The sequence below is a fragment of the Ipomoea triloba genome, chromosome 6, assembly GCF_003576645.1.
Source record: "Ipomoea triloba cultivar NCNSP0323 chromosome 6, ASM357664v1".
NCBI classification, from domain to species: Eukaryota; Viridiplantae; Streptophyta; class Magnoliopsida; order Solanales; family Convolvulaceae; genus Ipomoea; species Ipomoea triloba.
The window spans coordinates 25,978,622-25,991,870 of NC_044921.1; the positions used below are offsets into that span (position 1 = coordinate 25,978,622).

The window sequence follows — 13,249 nt, forward strand, 5'->3', positions numbered from 1 at the left end:
TATGTAATTTAGTTAATTTTAAAGAATTTAGTACTACCTTAATGGTTTGGAAATAAGTAAATTTGACCTTTTTTTTATACGCCCGAGGGACTTACAGGTCTCAATATTTGTAGATTCTTCATATGGTAACATCTCTAATATCTTTCTCCAACAAGATCTTGATTATTTCAGGAGGTTGCTCCAGGATCTTCGATCCCCAATCCGTAGATTAACCAAGATTGGTCAAATAATCAGCGCATTGGTTCCCTTCCCGAAGAACATGAATGAACTCAATGTCCTGAATTTTCTTCATGAACTCAATAACACTAGGTCTCACGTCCAACTCAACTGAACTAATGACAAGACCGAGTAATGTTTAAGACAAAGTCGATGAACAGTTGAGCTGGTAGCTTAGGATAATGTCCGAGTCAACTATACTAAAGGGGAGAGAGCATGTGTAATTATATTATTTACGATCATTTGTAGATTGTAACCCTATAAAAGCAAATATTATATATATGTGTGTGGGGGGGAGGGGGGGGGGGGGANGGGGGGGGGGGGGGGGGGGGGGGGGGGGGGGGGGGGGGGGGGGGGGGGGGGGGGGGGGGGGGGGGGGGGGGGGGGGGGGGGGGGGGGGGGGGGGGGGGGGGGGGGGGGGGGGGGGGGGGGGGGGGGGGGGGGGGGGGGGGGGGGGGGGGGGGGGGGGGGGGGGGGGGGGGGGGGGGGGGGGGGGGGGGGGGGGGGGGGGGGGGGGGGGGGGGGGGGGGGGGGGGGGGGGGGGGGGGGGGGGGGGGGGGGGGGGGGGGGGGGGGGGGGGGGGGGGGGGGGGGGGGGGGGGGGGGGGGGGGGGGGGGGGGGGGGGGGGGGGGGGGGGGGGGGGGGGGGGGGGGGGGGGGGGGGGGGGGGGGGGGGGGGGGGGGGGGGGGGGGGGGGGGGGGGGGGGGGGGGGGGGGGGGGGGGGGGGGGGGGGGGGGGGGGGGGGGGGGGGGGGGGGGGGGGGGGGGGGGGGGGGGGGGGGGGGGGGGGGGGGGGGGGGGGGGGGGGGGGGGGGGGGGGGGGGGGGGGGGGGGGGGGGGGGGGGGGGGGGGGGGGGGGGGGGGGGGGGGGGGGGGGGGGGGGGGGGGGGGGGGGGGGGGGGGGGGGGGGGGGGGGGGGGGGGGGGGGGGGGGGGGGGGGGGGGGGGGGGGGGGGGGGGGGGGGGGGGGGGGGGGGGGGGGGGGGGGGGGGGGGGGTAATTAGATAAGGTGACAATTTGAATGCATTCAATTCTAAAATGTGTTATTTGTAGAGTATAATTAATTTATTGATATAAATTTATAATTTTGTCGGGATACCTTTTTGATAATTGCAATGTGGATATGTAGTTTGATATTCTAAAAAAAAAAATTGTATTTTTGCTATACTTCTGATTTTTTTTTAAGGTGAAAATGACGCATGGGACATGATTATGTAGTCACGAGTAGTGTTCCCAGCTACGTAGTTTGTGTTTTGCCCACAAACCAAACCTTGGATCTACGCAAGATGTAGAAATGGGTGGGTTGACACCAATTCTTGTCAATTGAAAATTTCCATGTTGGGAACTTTTCTTTTTCTTTCTTTTGTCTTTTTTAAATGTCTATTTTATGCATATAAATTTATTAAAAGTCTACAAATTATGAATGCCATCAATTAATTATCATGTGATATTTTTCTTTATTTCCAAATTTTCTAGCCTATTTTTCAATGATTAGTTTTACAATTTAGGCGGTTGAGGACGGCCAATAAAATCAATTAGAAAGCAAGGAAAAATAATATGATAAGTGTAATAAACTCACGCCAATTAAACTAGAATAAACTCACGTCAATTCATCCAAACGACGTACGTGATGTAATGCTTACTTTTGGCAAACTAATTAAATTTTAAGAAACTAATCAATTTTGATGGGGGTAATTAAGGGCAAGCTAAGGGATATGATGATTTGAATCCCATACTCAACTACCATGTGATTCTTATTTCATCAAATCTTTCTTTGTTTATTCCTAACTGAACTTTTAATCTATTGATGCTGAATCTTATTTTTTAAGGGTTATATCTATGGCATCATCTTTTACCTATTACATCATTGTGCATATGGAAGCCATGGTAATAACCTCACTTTTTCCCTAACCATTGTGCCAAGTCTTCTTCGACTATCCACAAGTGTTAGGTTTAGTGGGCAGTATTTGAACAAAGAAACCAATGCTTAAAGTTTGAAAGCAGCTATGTGAAAATTATGTTTAAAGTGGATAAATCTTTTGTGTGCATTGACATTTAGTCACGTTTACTGAGTCATTAAGTTACTGTGATTTACATCATACCAAATGATATATCGAGTCAGTGTGTGGAGTCCTTAGGGTTAGGTATTCGACTTTTCGTAGATTAAAAAAAAAAAAAAAAAAAGGATCCAACCCCACAAAACAACTTTCCAAATGCAGCCTTAAGTAAATCGAGACAAAATAATTATTACAAATACACTGAGAAATAATTAGAAAATGTGAACTGGTGAAAAACGGATAATGAATTCAGTGAAAAATATTAATAAAAGGAACAAGGTGCAAAGCTCGAGGTATAAGTAGATTTAGGTGAATAAATTAATATTATTAATCGGGATCGCCAAAAGCTCACTAAAAAAATTAATTAAATACTCCAAATAAAATAAAATAAAAATACGATTCGGAATAAAATATTTTCGCCCTACAGCGCAGATAAGAAAGTCAAGCAAACGGCATTCCCTAGAAAAACCGTTAACCGTCTCCCAACGCCGTTAAAGAGCCGCAACGTCGTCAGCGAAACGGCGTTTTTTCGCACGAAACGGACCATTGTTTTTAAAGTATTCGGGGAGAAACGAGGACGAAGAACACACTCTGTCCCTCACAGGAAAGAAAGAAAAAAGGAATTCTAGAGAGAGAAAGGAATCTAGAGAGAGAGAGGCCCTGAATTGAGGTCGAGCCAGTATAGTTGGTGTTCTGGAACGGTGTTCTTGTTAATCCTGAACGGGATAACGGGGCCTACAACCAAAAAAAATCGAGAAAAGTTTTACTGTTTGGATTGGATTGGATCACTTCCTCATTCCGCCGGGAGAATTGCGGGAGCTGGGTTTGATTTTCGACCCGAATTCTTCATTGTGTGTGTGTATCTCACAGGTACTCATCTTCTTCAGCTCTGGTTCTGGATCTCCATTGTTAAGCATTTTTTTTCTTCGTGTTTTGCTGTTTTTTCTCCGCATTTTGAGATGAATTCTGCACGATTCAGCTGAATTTTGATTGTAGATACGAAGACTGACGAGAATTCCCCCGGAAACTGAAACTTTCGCCGGAAAAAGTCGCCGAGCTGTAAAAAAAGTTCGTGAATGCGCCTCCCATCATCGGCGGGAGGCGGATCTAAACGTCAGCTGAAGAATTTAAATTTCTGAATTGTCGAATTCCGCTGCATCCATCGGAAATTCAGTTGAATTTCGGAAAATCGCGAAGAAGGAGAGTGGATGGAGTTGCCTCAACCTAGAGCTTTCGGAACTGACGGTAATTTTCCGTTTTTTACTTTCGAGTTCATATTCTGTAGTAATTAAAAAGATAATTAAAAAAATTCACAGTGAGAGTCCGAGCAATACTTGGTAAAAACAGAGACTTGAAGAATTTGAATTGTGTGTTTTGTTCAACAGGCAGAAAGACGACGCATGACTTTCTTTCACTATATGCACCCGCGGAACAAGATCCAAGACCCCGCCAAGGTAAAATTTTCCAGTACAGACCAAAATCTTTCCTTTTTCTTCTTTTCTCAACTTTCTTTGAATTTCCTTTTAATTTTTACTCCGTAGAAATGGTCAAAATTTCTTTTATTCGGTAATTGGCGTTGCCCACTCATCCCAATAATAATAATTTGTCCAAAATGGAGTAACCGATATGGTAAAACATGATTTTCTTATCAGAATATCATGACTTTGATTCTTTCTAATCAAATTTGTTGCACAAGATTTTCTTAATGTAGTTTACCTCTTTTGTATAGTTTACGATTTATTATATATATAGGATTGTGGTAGTGGTTGTGGTAAGACTTGCTCCGGTGGGATTCGATTCCTGCCATGAAAATTGAGGGTTTGGTTTGTGTTGGGTTCTTTGTGTACCATACAAATTAACTAGATTTACTTCTTTATTCTTTATGAGCATGATGGTGAATTTTAAAATATAGTCTGACGAAGTTGAGAATAATAATTAATTAATTAATTGCAATGCATCATGGTAATTTTTATTACTGAGGTAAATATAATATATTTGGTTGTTATTTTGTGGGTGATTAAAAGGGAAAATATCCAAGGCATTAGTAGCATAGTTAATACACCCGTGATGGGAGATGATGATTGGTGTGTGGATCTGGGCCACGTGCTATGTGGGACATTTTCCTAGGGTTGGCCTACATGCTGAATCCAAAAAGGGGGGTGATAGAACTGTTCTGGACTTTTAACGCCCCATCGGATCAGAGATTCAGGGCCTGACTATTCTTAGGTAGGGCCCAGTTTCTGCCCTACCCATTTCTCCATCCCTTCTCTGTAATTCCCAATAATAATAATATAGAAATTTCTAAGGGAATTCTACTTTATTTACTCCCTCATTTTTATTCTCTGACATGGCAAATAATAATGTGATATTTTCATCATTAGTATTCCGAAAAGTGTCAGAGAGAGTAGAAGTAAGAAATAAAAAAAGTGGGAGTCCATGCAGTATTTTCCTTTCTAAGGTGTATCTACACCGAATTCCTTTTGTACTAGATACAATTACATATGGCATGTCTAGTTACATTTAATAGACACCTGTTTTTTTTGGTATTACTAGTGGGGTGGGTCCATGTGAAATCTGAGTTATATAGCTTGAGCATGATTAGTTGTGGAGCAAGAAAAAAGTGGCAAAAAGTTGCCATACATATATGACCATGTTATATTAATTCTTGTAGTTCATAATATCATGTATATTAAAAACTTGAAAACCTGGCAATAGTGCCTTCTGGTAGTGGCAGTGGGTTTCTCTCATCACTCTTAAAAAAATGAAAACCTCAAGAGGAAACAAGTTTAGAAGATGCAAAAGTTGCTAGGTTCTACGGTTCTACCTTTGCACAACCAACAAAAAAGATTAAGAAAATTATTTCTTTACTTTCTTTTCAATGCTTTATAGTGATATATTGTATGATGGTGTTGTAGTTCATTAAAATCTTCAATTTATGGTGGCTTATTATATACAATAGCAGGGGGATACCTCAGAACTCATGACTTCTTGCAACCACTAGAACAAGCAGAGGGAACTGTTGGGAAGGAAGAAAGCAAGGTTGAAGTGACAATTGCTGAAAAGCCTCCACCTCCTCCTTCCATGGAGCACAACCTACCTGGTGGGATTGGGACCTATAGCATTTCTTATTTGCAAAGGGTTCCAAAGCCAGAAGGGAGCATATTTACTATGGCACAGCCAAGTAGTACTGACAGAAACGACGAAAACTCAAACTGCAGTTCTTACTCGGGGAGTGGATTCACTCTGTGGGATGAAACTGCAGTGAAGAAGGGAAAGACAGGGAAGGAGAATAGTTCTGGGGAGAGACATGTTCTAAGAGGTAATGAAATTAGCTTTGTGGATTTCCTTAGTTGATGCTAAAAAATTAAATGCTGTGCTTATTTTAACAAGATGTTTATTGCTAATGACATGTTCTAGTACCGATAACTCAATTTGTTGTTACGTTCCATCAGTGCATAATGTTGAAATGAGGATCCAATATTTTCTCCTTGTCCCACCTCACCATTTTGCAGTGTGACATAGCTTAGGCCTCAATACCTCTGCTTATTGATCATTCTCTCCCAATACCACCTCACCTTTTATTTTCTTTCCTTTTCGATTATTGTACTTCATAATTGCATCAAATTACCAAAGCTTGAAACTATAGCACTGAATTAATGCTGACTTCTGCTTGACAGAAACAGGAGTAAACACAGGAGGACAGAGGCCCGTGGCGATGGAATGGCCATCACAGTCATCCTCCAACCTTAAGCATAGCACTGCAGCCTTCAGTTCTTTCTCATCCTCTCAGTGGGTGGCAATTTCATTGCAGTCATTTTTTATGGACTCTTTAGTATTCATATTTCACTTCTAATTCTCTGGTTATCTTGCAGACAATTGGCCGCTCAGAACAATCAGAGCTTCCTAAATATGATAACATCAGCTAAAAGTGCACAAGAAGAGGATGAAGATGAAGATGAGGAAGAATTTGTCATCAAGAAAGAGCCATCACCTCACCCAAAAGGTTTTTTTTTTCCCACTTAACTTTGGGTAATTACTGATTGTTCTTATAGTTAGTTTCTTGTAACTTAAAAAATTAAAATAGTTAATTTCTTTAAGCAGGAAACCTGTCAGTAAAAACCGTTGGAAAAAGCAATGATCAGAAGCCTAATACTCCACGCTCTAAGCACTCAGCAACAGAGCAGCGTAGAAGGAGCAAGATCAATGACAGGCATGTTTTACAATAGCTACAAAAGAAAGTAATCCTTTAGTAGTTACTAATTTAGTCTATCCTAAATAAGCTGGGGATATGATTGCATTTTAGTTACTTCTACAGAGTACTTTTTTCAATTTTATTCATCGATGCTCTTCTTTGAAGTTTGGCTAATGATCTTATTAATTGATTGGAATATAAATCTTAGGGGTTGAATATAAATCTTCCTAAACATATATAAATATTTAAGCTGAAAGGGTGTCAGGGCACAGCTGGATATTTAGTATTTCTACTTTCATTATGCAGATTTCAGATGCTGAGAGATATCATCCCACACAGTGACCAAAAGAGAGACAAAGCATCATTCTTACTAGAGGTTTGTGCATATCAAGTTACTTTTGTCCTACTTCAACCACACAGTCATCACGTTACGGAATTATACTGTGAATCCGTATGCAGGTTATCGAGTACATTCAATTCCTACAAGAGAAAGTGCAGAAGCATGAGGGATCATACCAAAGCTGGGAACATGAACCAACAAAGCTTCCATGGGTAACTCATATTTGTGTCTTTTTTTTTCTACCTTCTTCTCAACAAATTCATGCTCAAAGTCCATGGCTGAAAGCAATTGTGAATACACAATTTTTGATTTATGATTCTCGTTCTGTTAACACACTTATTAAAGCTTCAACCTTTGTTTGTGAAATAGAACAATTGCCAAAGGGGTGCTCAAGGCTTTATTGATCATTCGCAAGGGACGAATAATGCATCTGATCCAGCACTCATATTTGCATCAAAATTTGCTGATAGCAAACCTGGGATTTCTCGAACAATTCCTGTAAACGGACAGAAAGCAGAACCAGACATGAGCACTGCTTTGATAAAAGATGGTGGTCATCAGCAGCCCATGCCTCTGCCATTTGATCCAAACATATTCCCTCTTTGTGGGACAAGAAACATAGCATCACAACCTCTGCCAAAACTAGTGTCTGGTAAAGACAAATCAACATCACAGCATCAACCTCAATTTCCTCAGAGTAGATCAAACACATCCAATTACACTGTTGCAAGCAATGAGCCAAAAGACCAGGACCCAACTATAGAAAGTGGTACAATCAGCATTTCAAGCATCTATTCACAAGGGTAAGATTTCATTCTCCAAAAGTTTCAGTTCATAAATATTGGGTTTAAATTTATGCTTTTGCAATAGAAGCATGTAAGAAGCTATAGTGCTAAACTGACAACATTCTATTACTTCCATACATCTTCTTGGGTAAATAATGAAGCCCCTTGGAAAACACAGATTTAAGAAGCTTTAAACTCTCCTGATTGTTACTTTTCCCTGTAACGTTGTAGATAGCATCGTTGCATTTGCATACATGTTCTAGCTAGCTACTTCATTTCACTATTTAGTTGAACTTGTTTATTTGAGGCATCTGGTTTGTGATAAACATCAACATGCATTGGCATTTTCCAGGTTGTTAAGTACTCTCACAACCGCACTTCAGAGTTCTGGTGTAGATCTTTCGCAAGCCAGCATCTCAGTACACATTGACCTTGGGAAGAGAGCAAATGGTAGATTAAATTCTTCAGCTTCCACAATCAAGGTACCCGGATCCTTTCCCCTTCAGACAATCTACACTTTTAACTTTTAACCATTACCTTTTCAGAACTTTAGACATTGTTTAGACATGGATTCTCAACCACACAGCCACATAAGCTAGAATCACCTTAACATCATGAGTTTCTTCAATTCAGGGAGACGATGTTTCCACGAGCAATCAACCAATTCCACATTCCTTAGTCACAAGCGCGGGGGAGGAATCCAGCCAAGCCTTGAAAAGGATAAAAACCAGCTGAAGCTAAGCTGACAACAAATAGAAGCATTCATTCTGTAATTGATTTATTCATTTTTTTGGGTCTACCACTTTTCCTTCATAAGGATTATTCAAGAAATACTGGTAATATATATATATATATATAAATCTACCCAAACAACATCACGAACCCACTGTACATGTAATTTATTTCTTTCTTCATCATTTTTATCTTTAGATTGTTGGGCTGCACAGGTTGTCCCTAACAAGTGTGATATTCCTTGAATTATTATTACTGTCCTGCCTGTATTCCTACTGAAACTGATGTTCAGAAGCCGCAGTTTTAGCTTAAGGCTTTTACTATATACATTCCCTGTTGAGTTTCAAACAATTTTTTTTTCACAGTTGATAATGTTTTTACTAGCAGAATGCACACATTCAGTTAGGGTGAATGTTTCTCTATTATTTTATATATAGGAATATCCTTATAGAAACTCCCTAATTATCCTAAGCAAAATCCCAAGGACAAGAATTAAACATCATGGGCGACATAGCTCAATTGGTTAACTGACCAAAAAAGTTAAAGTTTAACTAACTTTAACTGTCTGCCATAGGGTGCAGAGTTTCATAAGTTAATAGCTTAGCTTATTTGCAAGGTACAAAGTGTAAGTCCGGCATACTGATGATCGAGTACACTAATTAAAAAAGAATTATGGAATTAGTTTTATTGTGAGAACTGTACGAACACTTTAAAAAATTAGTGGACGGTTGAGGCATATCCGGAGAAGTAAATGTCAAAACTTCATTGTAGAGTTAGATGTACAAGACATCCCAAACATGTGAAAGAAACAAGAAAAGGAAACTAATCTCCAAATTAAGCCGTATGGGCAGTAGATTCTAAGATACCCTCCCAAGATAAATTCCATAGGATAAATGTGTATATGATATATTAGGTTAATCACCTTTGTGACATTTACAAAGCCCCTACAATAACCTTCCATTGTCAAACCATATCAAGAAAGAAAAGTACAACTAGTATTACTCGACAAACTTAAATCATATCAAGAAATTGGGGCACATGACAATTGGTTGCGCTATATGTGGTATCATTTTTTATGCTTTAGTTCTTGAAATGCACATTTTAGCTTACTACTATATAACTGAGGGATAGCTAGCAAATGGGTAGGGTAGAATATCATACAAAAATATAGTATCATATTCTAAAAGTTTTAAGGAAAAGTAATTATGTGGGTTGTTGTGTACCTTAGTGCAGTGCTTCTTGTAGTGGCTACTCAATGGGTGTATAGATGGAGAAACCCCAAGTGCAAAGGATTGCTCCCTCCAGGATCAATGGGCTTCCCCATCATTGGAGAATCCATCCAATACTTCTCATCCCATCCCCTAGAAGGCATCCACCCCTTCATCAACAAGAGAACCTTAAGGTACAAATAGTAAACACAAGATCAAGAACATCAATCACTAGTTGTTGAAGATTCCTGTCATCTTAAGAATTATATTTCAACCACTTTGGTCATATGTAGTTGGAAGTCTGCGAATAAGTCAGACTTAATTGACTAAAGTTTTTGACTAGCGATCACTTTCAATGGTTGGTTGGTAGGAGAGAGAAGGAATTTTCTAAATTCTTAAAGTGGTTAGAAAGTTAATCTAAACCATGAATTTTTGTCAGAATTTCTATACCCTACCTAAGGTTTTGATCCGAGGACCTTTAGGTGGTGTTATGCCGTTTTCAACCACTTTTAGGTGGTTAGAAATGTAACTTTCATATGAAACTTAAGTTTTTAACCATTATTGGGTGTTCAATACCTAGGGTTTTGACCACTTTCATGTAGTCGGTTAAGCAATTTTCAACCACTTTCGGGTTATCAGAAAAATGTTATTTTTCAAAAGAAACTTTAATTTCACCCATAAAAATCCCGGGTTTTCTTTTAGGATGACAAATTTGTAGTATATTTGCAGATATGGCTCACTGTTTCGAACAAGTTTAGTTGGTCAGAAAGTGGTGTTCTCTACAGATCCAGAGGTCAACCATTTCATCTTTCAACAAGAAGGGAAGCTTTTTCAGCTATGGTACACAGAGAGTGCTCTCAAACTCACCGGAAAACAGGGATTAACGGTTCACCATGGAGCCTTCCACCGCTATCTCAAGAACCTCATTCTCACCCTCGTAAGCCCCGAAAACCTTAAAGCATCATTGCTGTCGGAGATGGACCACCTCACCAGGAAACACCTCCATTCTTGGACTGCCCTTCCCAAGTTTGATGTTAAAGAAGCTACTGAAACTGTACGTAATCAATATTCATTCATGTATTAACTTTTTATGTTATATATATTGTTTTATTTTGACTGGGGAGCAAAATCCGCAACCAATATCCGAGATTGTACGAGGATAACTTCTAATCCTAGTTGGCAAATGACTTGCAAATAAAAATAAGAAGTAAATCAGTCTAGGTTAAACATTATTGACGGATCAAACCAGGAAGTATATATATATATATATATATATATATATATATATATATATATATCATAATCAGGCAAGAACCAATCTTAATTTGCGAACTGCAAACTTGTGAAGGATTGCACCGCAACACTACATGATTGCACTGCTATGCTCTCATACATGTCTGTCAGGTGCGGTGCAATTATGTAATAAATGTGGTGCATTCCTTCATAAGTTCGAAGTTCACAAGTTAAGGTTAGTTCGATATATATATTTCATTTCATGCATTGCTTACTAATTAACTATATTTCGTTGATTATTAACAGATGATATTCAAGCTTGTTGCCAAGAAAGTTTTCAGCTATGGTGAGAAAAGGGCAATGGAGCTGAGACACTGTTACAGAGCTTTCATTGATGGCTTTATCTCTTTCCCTCTCAACATCCCTGGAACTGCTCACCATGCTTCCATGAGAGTACGTAAACTGCATGTATACATATATAAAATGTTAATTCATAAAGTTTATTATTATTTTTGGGGTTTTAATTTGTTAGGGACGCAAAAATGCTATAAAATTGATAAAGGGGACTGTAAAAGAGAGGCGAGGGATGAAAGAGAAGCATGGTGATGAGGATTTCTTGGATTACCTATTGAAGGAAGTAGACGACGAAAGCACATTTCTGACAGAACAAATTGCAGTGGATTTAATGTTTGTTCTGTTGTTTGCTACCTATGAAACCACATCTGCAGCCATCACACTTGCCTTGAACTTCCTCAATCAACATCCTCAAGCTTTACGACAATTGCAGGTAGGTTTTAACATTTCATTCTAAACCATTCTTGTATATATGTATATATTCTAAATCACACTACTAGAGCATTATATTTTGGGACAACCCTAGCCGAATTCGTAATCACAAAGTTTCAAGTTGAATCTTGTGAAGTTGGTTTAATTTGGTAACCACAATGGTATAATTTTCTGTGGGAACAGCTTTCCTGGTTTGATTTTAGTCGGTCAGCTATAAGTAACTTAGGCTAGTTTACTCGTAGCCGTCTTTTAATTTGTTGGTAAAAATCACACCAAAAGTGTACATTCGGATAGCGGCTACTAGCTTTCCATCAGAATTTTCGTTCATCCACCAAAAATGATTGGTATTACTTTTCAGCCAACTTTGAGGTGGTCAGAAAACTTAGTAACTTTATTGAAACCCTAATTTTCATCAATTTTAATGGTTGAAAATGTTATATTCTTGACAAAACAAATACTCTGTAGTAGGGTTACGTTCTGACCACTTACTTGTGTATTGATACAATATTGTAGGATGAGCAACAGAAAATTGTAGCAAGCAGGGAAAACAAGGACTCCCCCATTACATGGAAGGAATATAAGTCCATGAATTTCATGCACATGGTCTTCTTCTTTACTTATATTCATTTTATTAATTAAATGATCTTTTAAATACATCAAACTTAAATTTTCTTTGTATGGGTTGAAGGTTATCAATGAAACAGTCAGGCTGGGGAACATTGCTCCACTCATCTTAAGAAAAGTAATGGCAGATGTCCGACTCAAAGGCAAGTTCAAGTTCAAGTTGTTACATCTAATAAATTTACAAATAATCGTAAGGTTCCAAGTTCAACACCTCGTGTGAGCGGCCTATTGGCTTTCTTTGTTTGAACAATTCAGCTAGTATATGCAACATCGGCGTATTGACATTCTTGGTTGCTGGTATATGAAACTTATACCTGACTGATTTACCTCATTGTGATCTTTTGTCGGCCTAGGGTCACAAGACCGAATTTATTAATATAATGCACACTTTTAGATAGTGGATGCATTTTTTCTCTCGAGAGTTGAACTTATAACCTAATGTAGGATATACAATTCCGGCGGGTTGGACCGTAGCGGTGTGTCCATCTTCTGTTCATCTAAGTGCAGACAAGTACGAGGATCCCCTAGCATTCAATCCATCCAGGTGGAATGTAAGCCACTCACGCTGTCACATATACACCTACTAGCTCTTATATAATATATAAGATAAGAAAATTTTATCCTTTGAATCGACTAATAATTTATGAGTACTGGGAATTAAAAAGGGTCAAGAACTGCATTCTGCATCCAAGAAATTCATGGCGTTTGGTGGAGGTCAAAGGCTTTGTGCCGGTGCTGATTTTGCAAAGATGGGAATGGCTATCCTCTTGCATTACTTGGTCACTAACTACAGGTGGAAAGTTGTAGAAGAAGGGAAGATAGTTCGAACTCCGGCATTGTTATTTCTAAATGGCTTCCAAATCCAGTTAACGAGCTTAACTGATTGACCAATTCGAGATATTTGAGGCGTCAAGTAAAAATTACGGGCACTCCAGATTAGGAAAGACAATCTCAGCCAAATTAGTCAAGTTTTTAACTTTCAACAGGAGCTAATCAGCTATGGACAACTAAGTCTGGTTTACATTTTTATAATCCTTTACGAACTAAGGTAAAAGGTTGGGTTTACCTGATGTACACC

General features: G+C 39.6%; 2 protein-coding genes across 6 annotated transcripts; both read left to right on the forward strand.

Moving 5' to 3' along the window:
* The first annotated feature begins 2,849 nt into the window (after nt 1–2,849).
* LOC116022792 (transcription factor BIM1) lies at nt 2,850–8,671 on the forward strand. Of its 5 annotated transcripts, none has more exons than XM_031263666.1 (12): nt 2,850–3,141; nt 3,251–3,516; nt 3,657–3,725; nt 5,231–5,590; nt 5,949–6,060; nt 6,144–6,274; nt 6,373–6,481; nt 6,770–6,839; nt 6,923–7,015; nt 7,173–7,606; nt 7,941–8,070; nt 8,222–8,671. In XM_031263666.1, the coding sequence occupies exons 2-12, from the start codon at nt 3,480–3,482 to the stop codon at nt 8,321–8,323; spliced, it is 1,647 nt and encodes a 548-aa protein (XP_031119526.1). In that variant the 5' UTR covers nt 2,850–3,141; nt 3,251–3,479; the 3' UTR covers nt 8,324–8,671. The 5 variants fall into 5 exon arrangements, with proteins under 5 accessions (XP_031119526.1, XP_031119525.1, XP_031119528.1 ...); XM_031263665.1 differs by having other exon boundaries at nt 3,268–3,516; XM_031263668.1 differs by having other exon boundaries at nt 3,268–3,516; nt 5,955–6,060.
* Nucleotides 8,672–9,525: 854 nt separating this feature from the next.
* LOC116021704 (cytochrome P450 87A3-like) lies at nt 9,526–13,086 on the forward strand. Its single transcript, XM_031262173.1, has 8 exons — nt 9,526–9,722; nt 10,258–10,582; nt 11,068–11,214; nt 11,294–11,548; nt 12,061–12,150; nt 12,236–12,314; nt 12,616–12,722; nt 12,837–13,086. Exons 1-8 carry the CDS (start codon nt 9,526–9,528, stop codon nt 13,056–13,058), a joined length of 1,422 nt encoding a protein of 473 aa, XP_031118033.1. The 3' UTR covers nt 13,059–13,086.
* The last annotated feature ends 163 nt before the right edge of the window (nt 13,087–13,249 follow it).

What these genes read in the sequence shown, in the direction of transcription:
- LOC116022792 (XM_031263666.1), top strand. Translation starts at nt 3,480, where the DNA reads ATGGAGTTGCCTCAACCTAGAGCTTTCGGAACTGACG. An exon ending in GCCATCACCTCACCCAAAAG is followed by an intron (nt 6,275 to 6,372) that starts GTTTTTTTTTTC and finishes TTCTTTAAGCAG; the next exon opens with GAAACCTGTCAGTAAAAACC. An exon ending in TCAAGCATCTATTCACAAGG is followed by an intron (nt 7,607 to 7,940) that starts GTAAGATTTCAT and finishes GGCATTTTCCAG; the next exon opens with GTTGTTAAGTACTCTCACAA.
- LOC116021704 (XM_031262173.1), top strand. Translation starts at nt 9,526, where the DNA reads ATGTGGGTTGTTGTGTACCTTAGTGCAGTGCTTCTTGTAGTGGCTACT. An exon ending in AAGCTTTACGACAATTGCAG is followed by an intron (nt 11,549 to 12,060) that starts GTAGGTTTTAAC and finishes ACAATATTGTAG; the next exon opens with GATGAGCAACAGAAAATTGT. An exon ending in GGCAGATGTCCGACTCAAAG is followed by an intron (nt 12,315 to 12,615) that starts GCAAGTTCAAGT and finishes AACCTAATGTAG; the next exon opens with GATATACAATTCCGGCGGGT.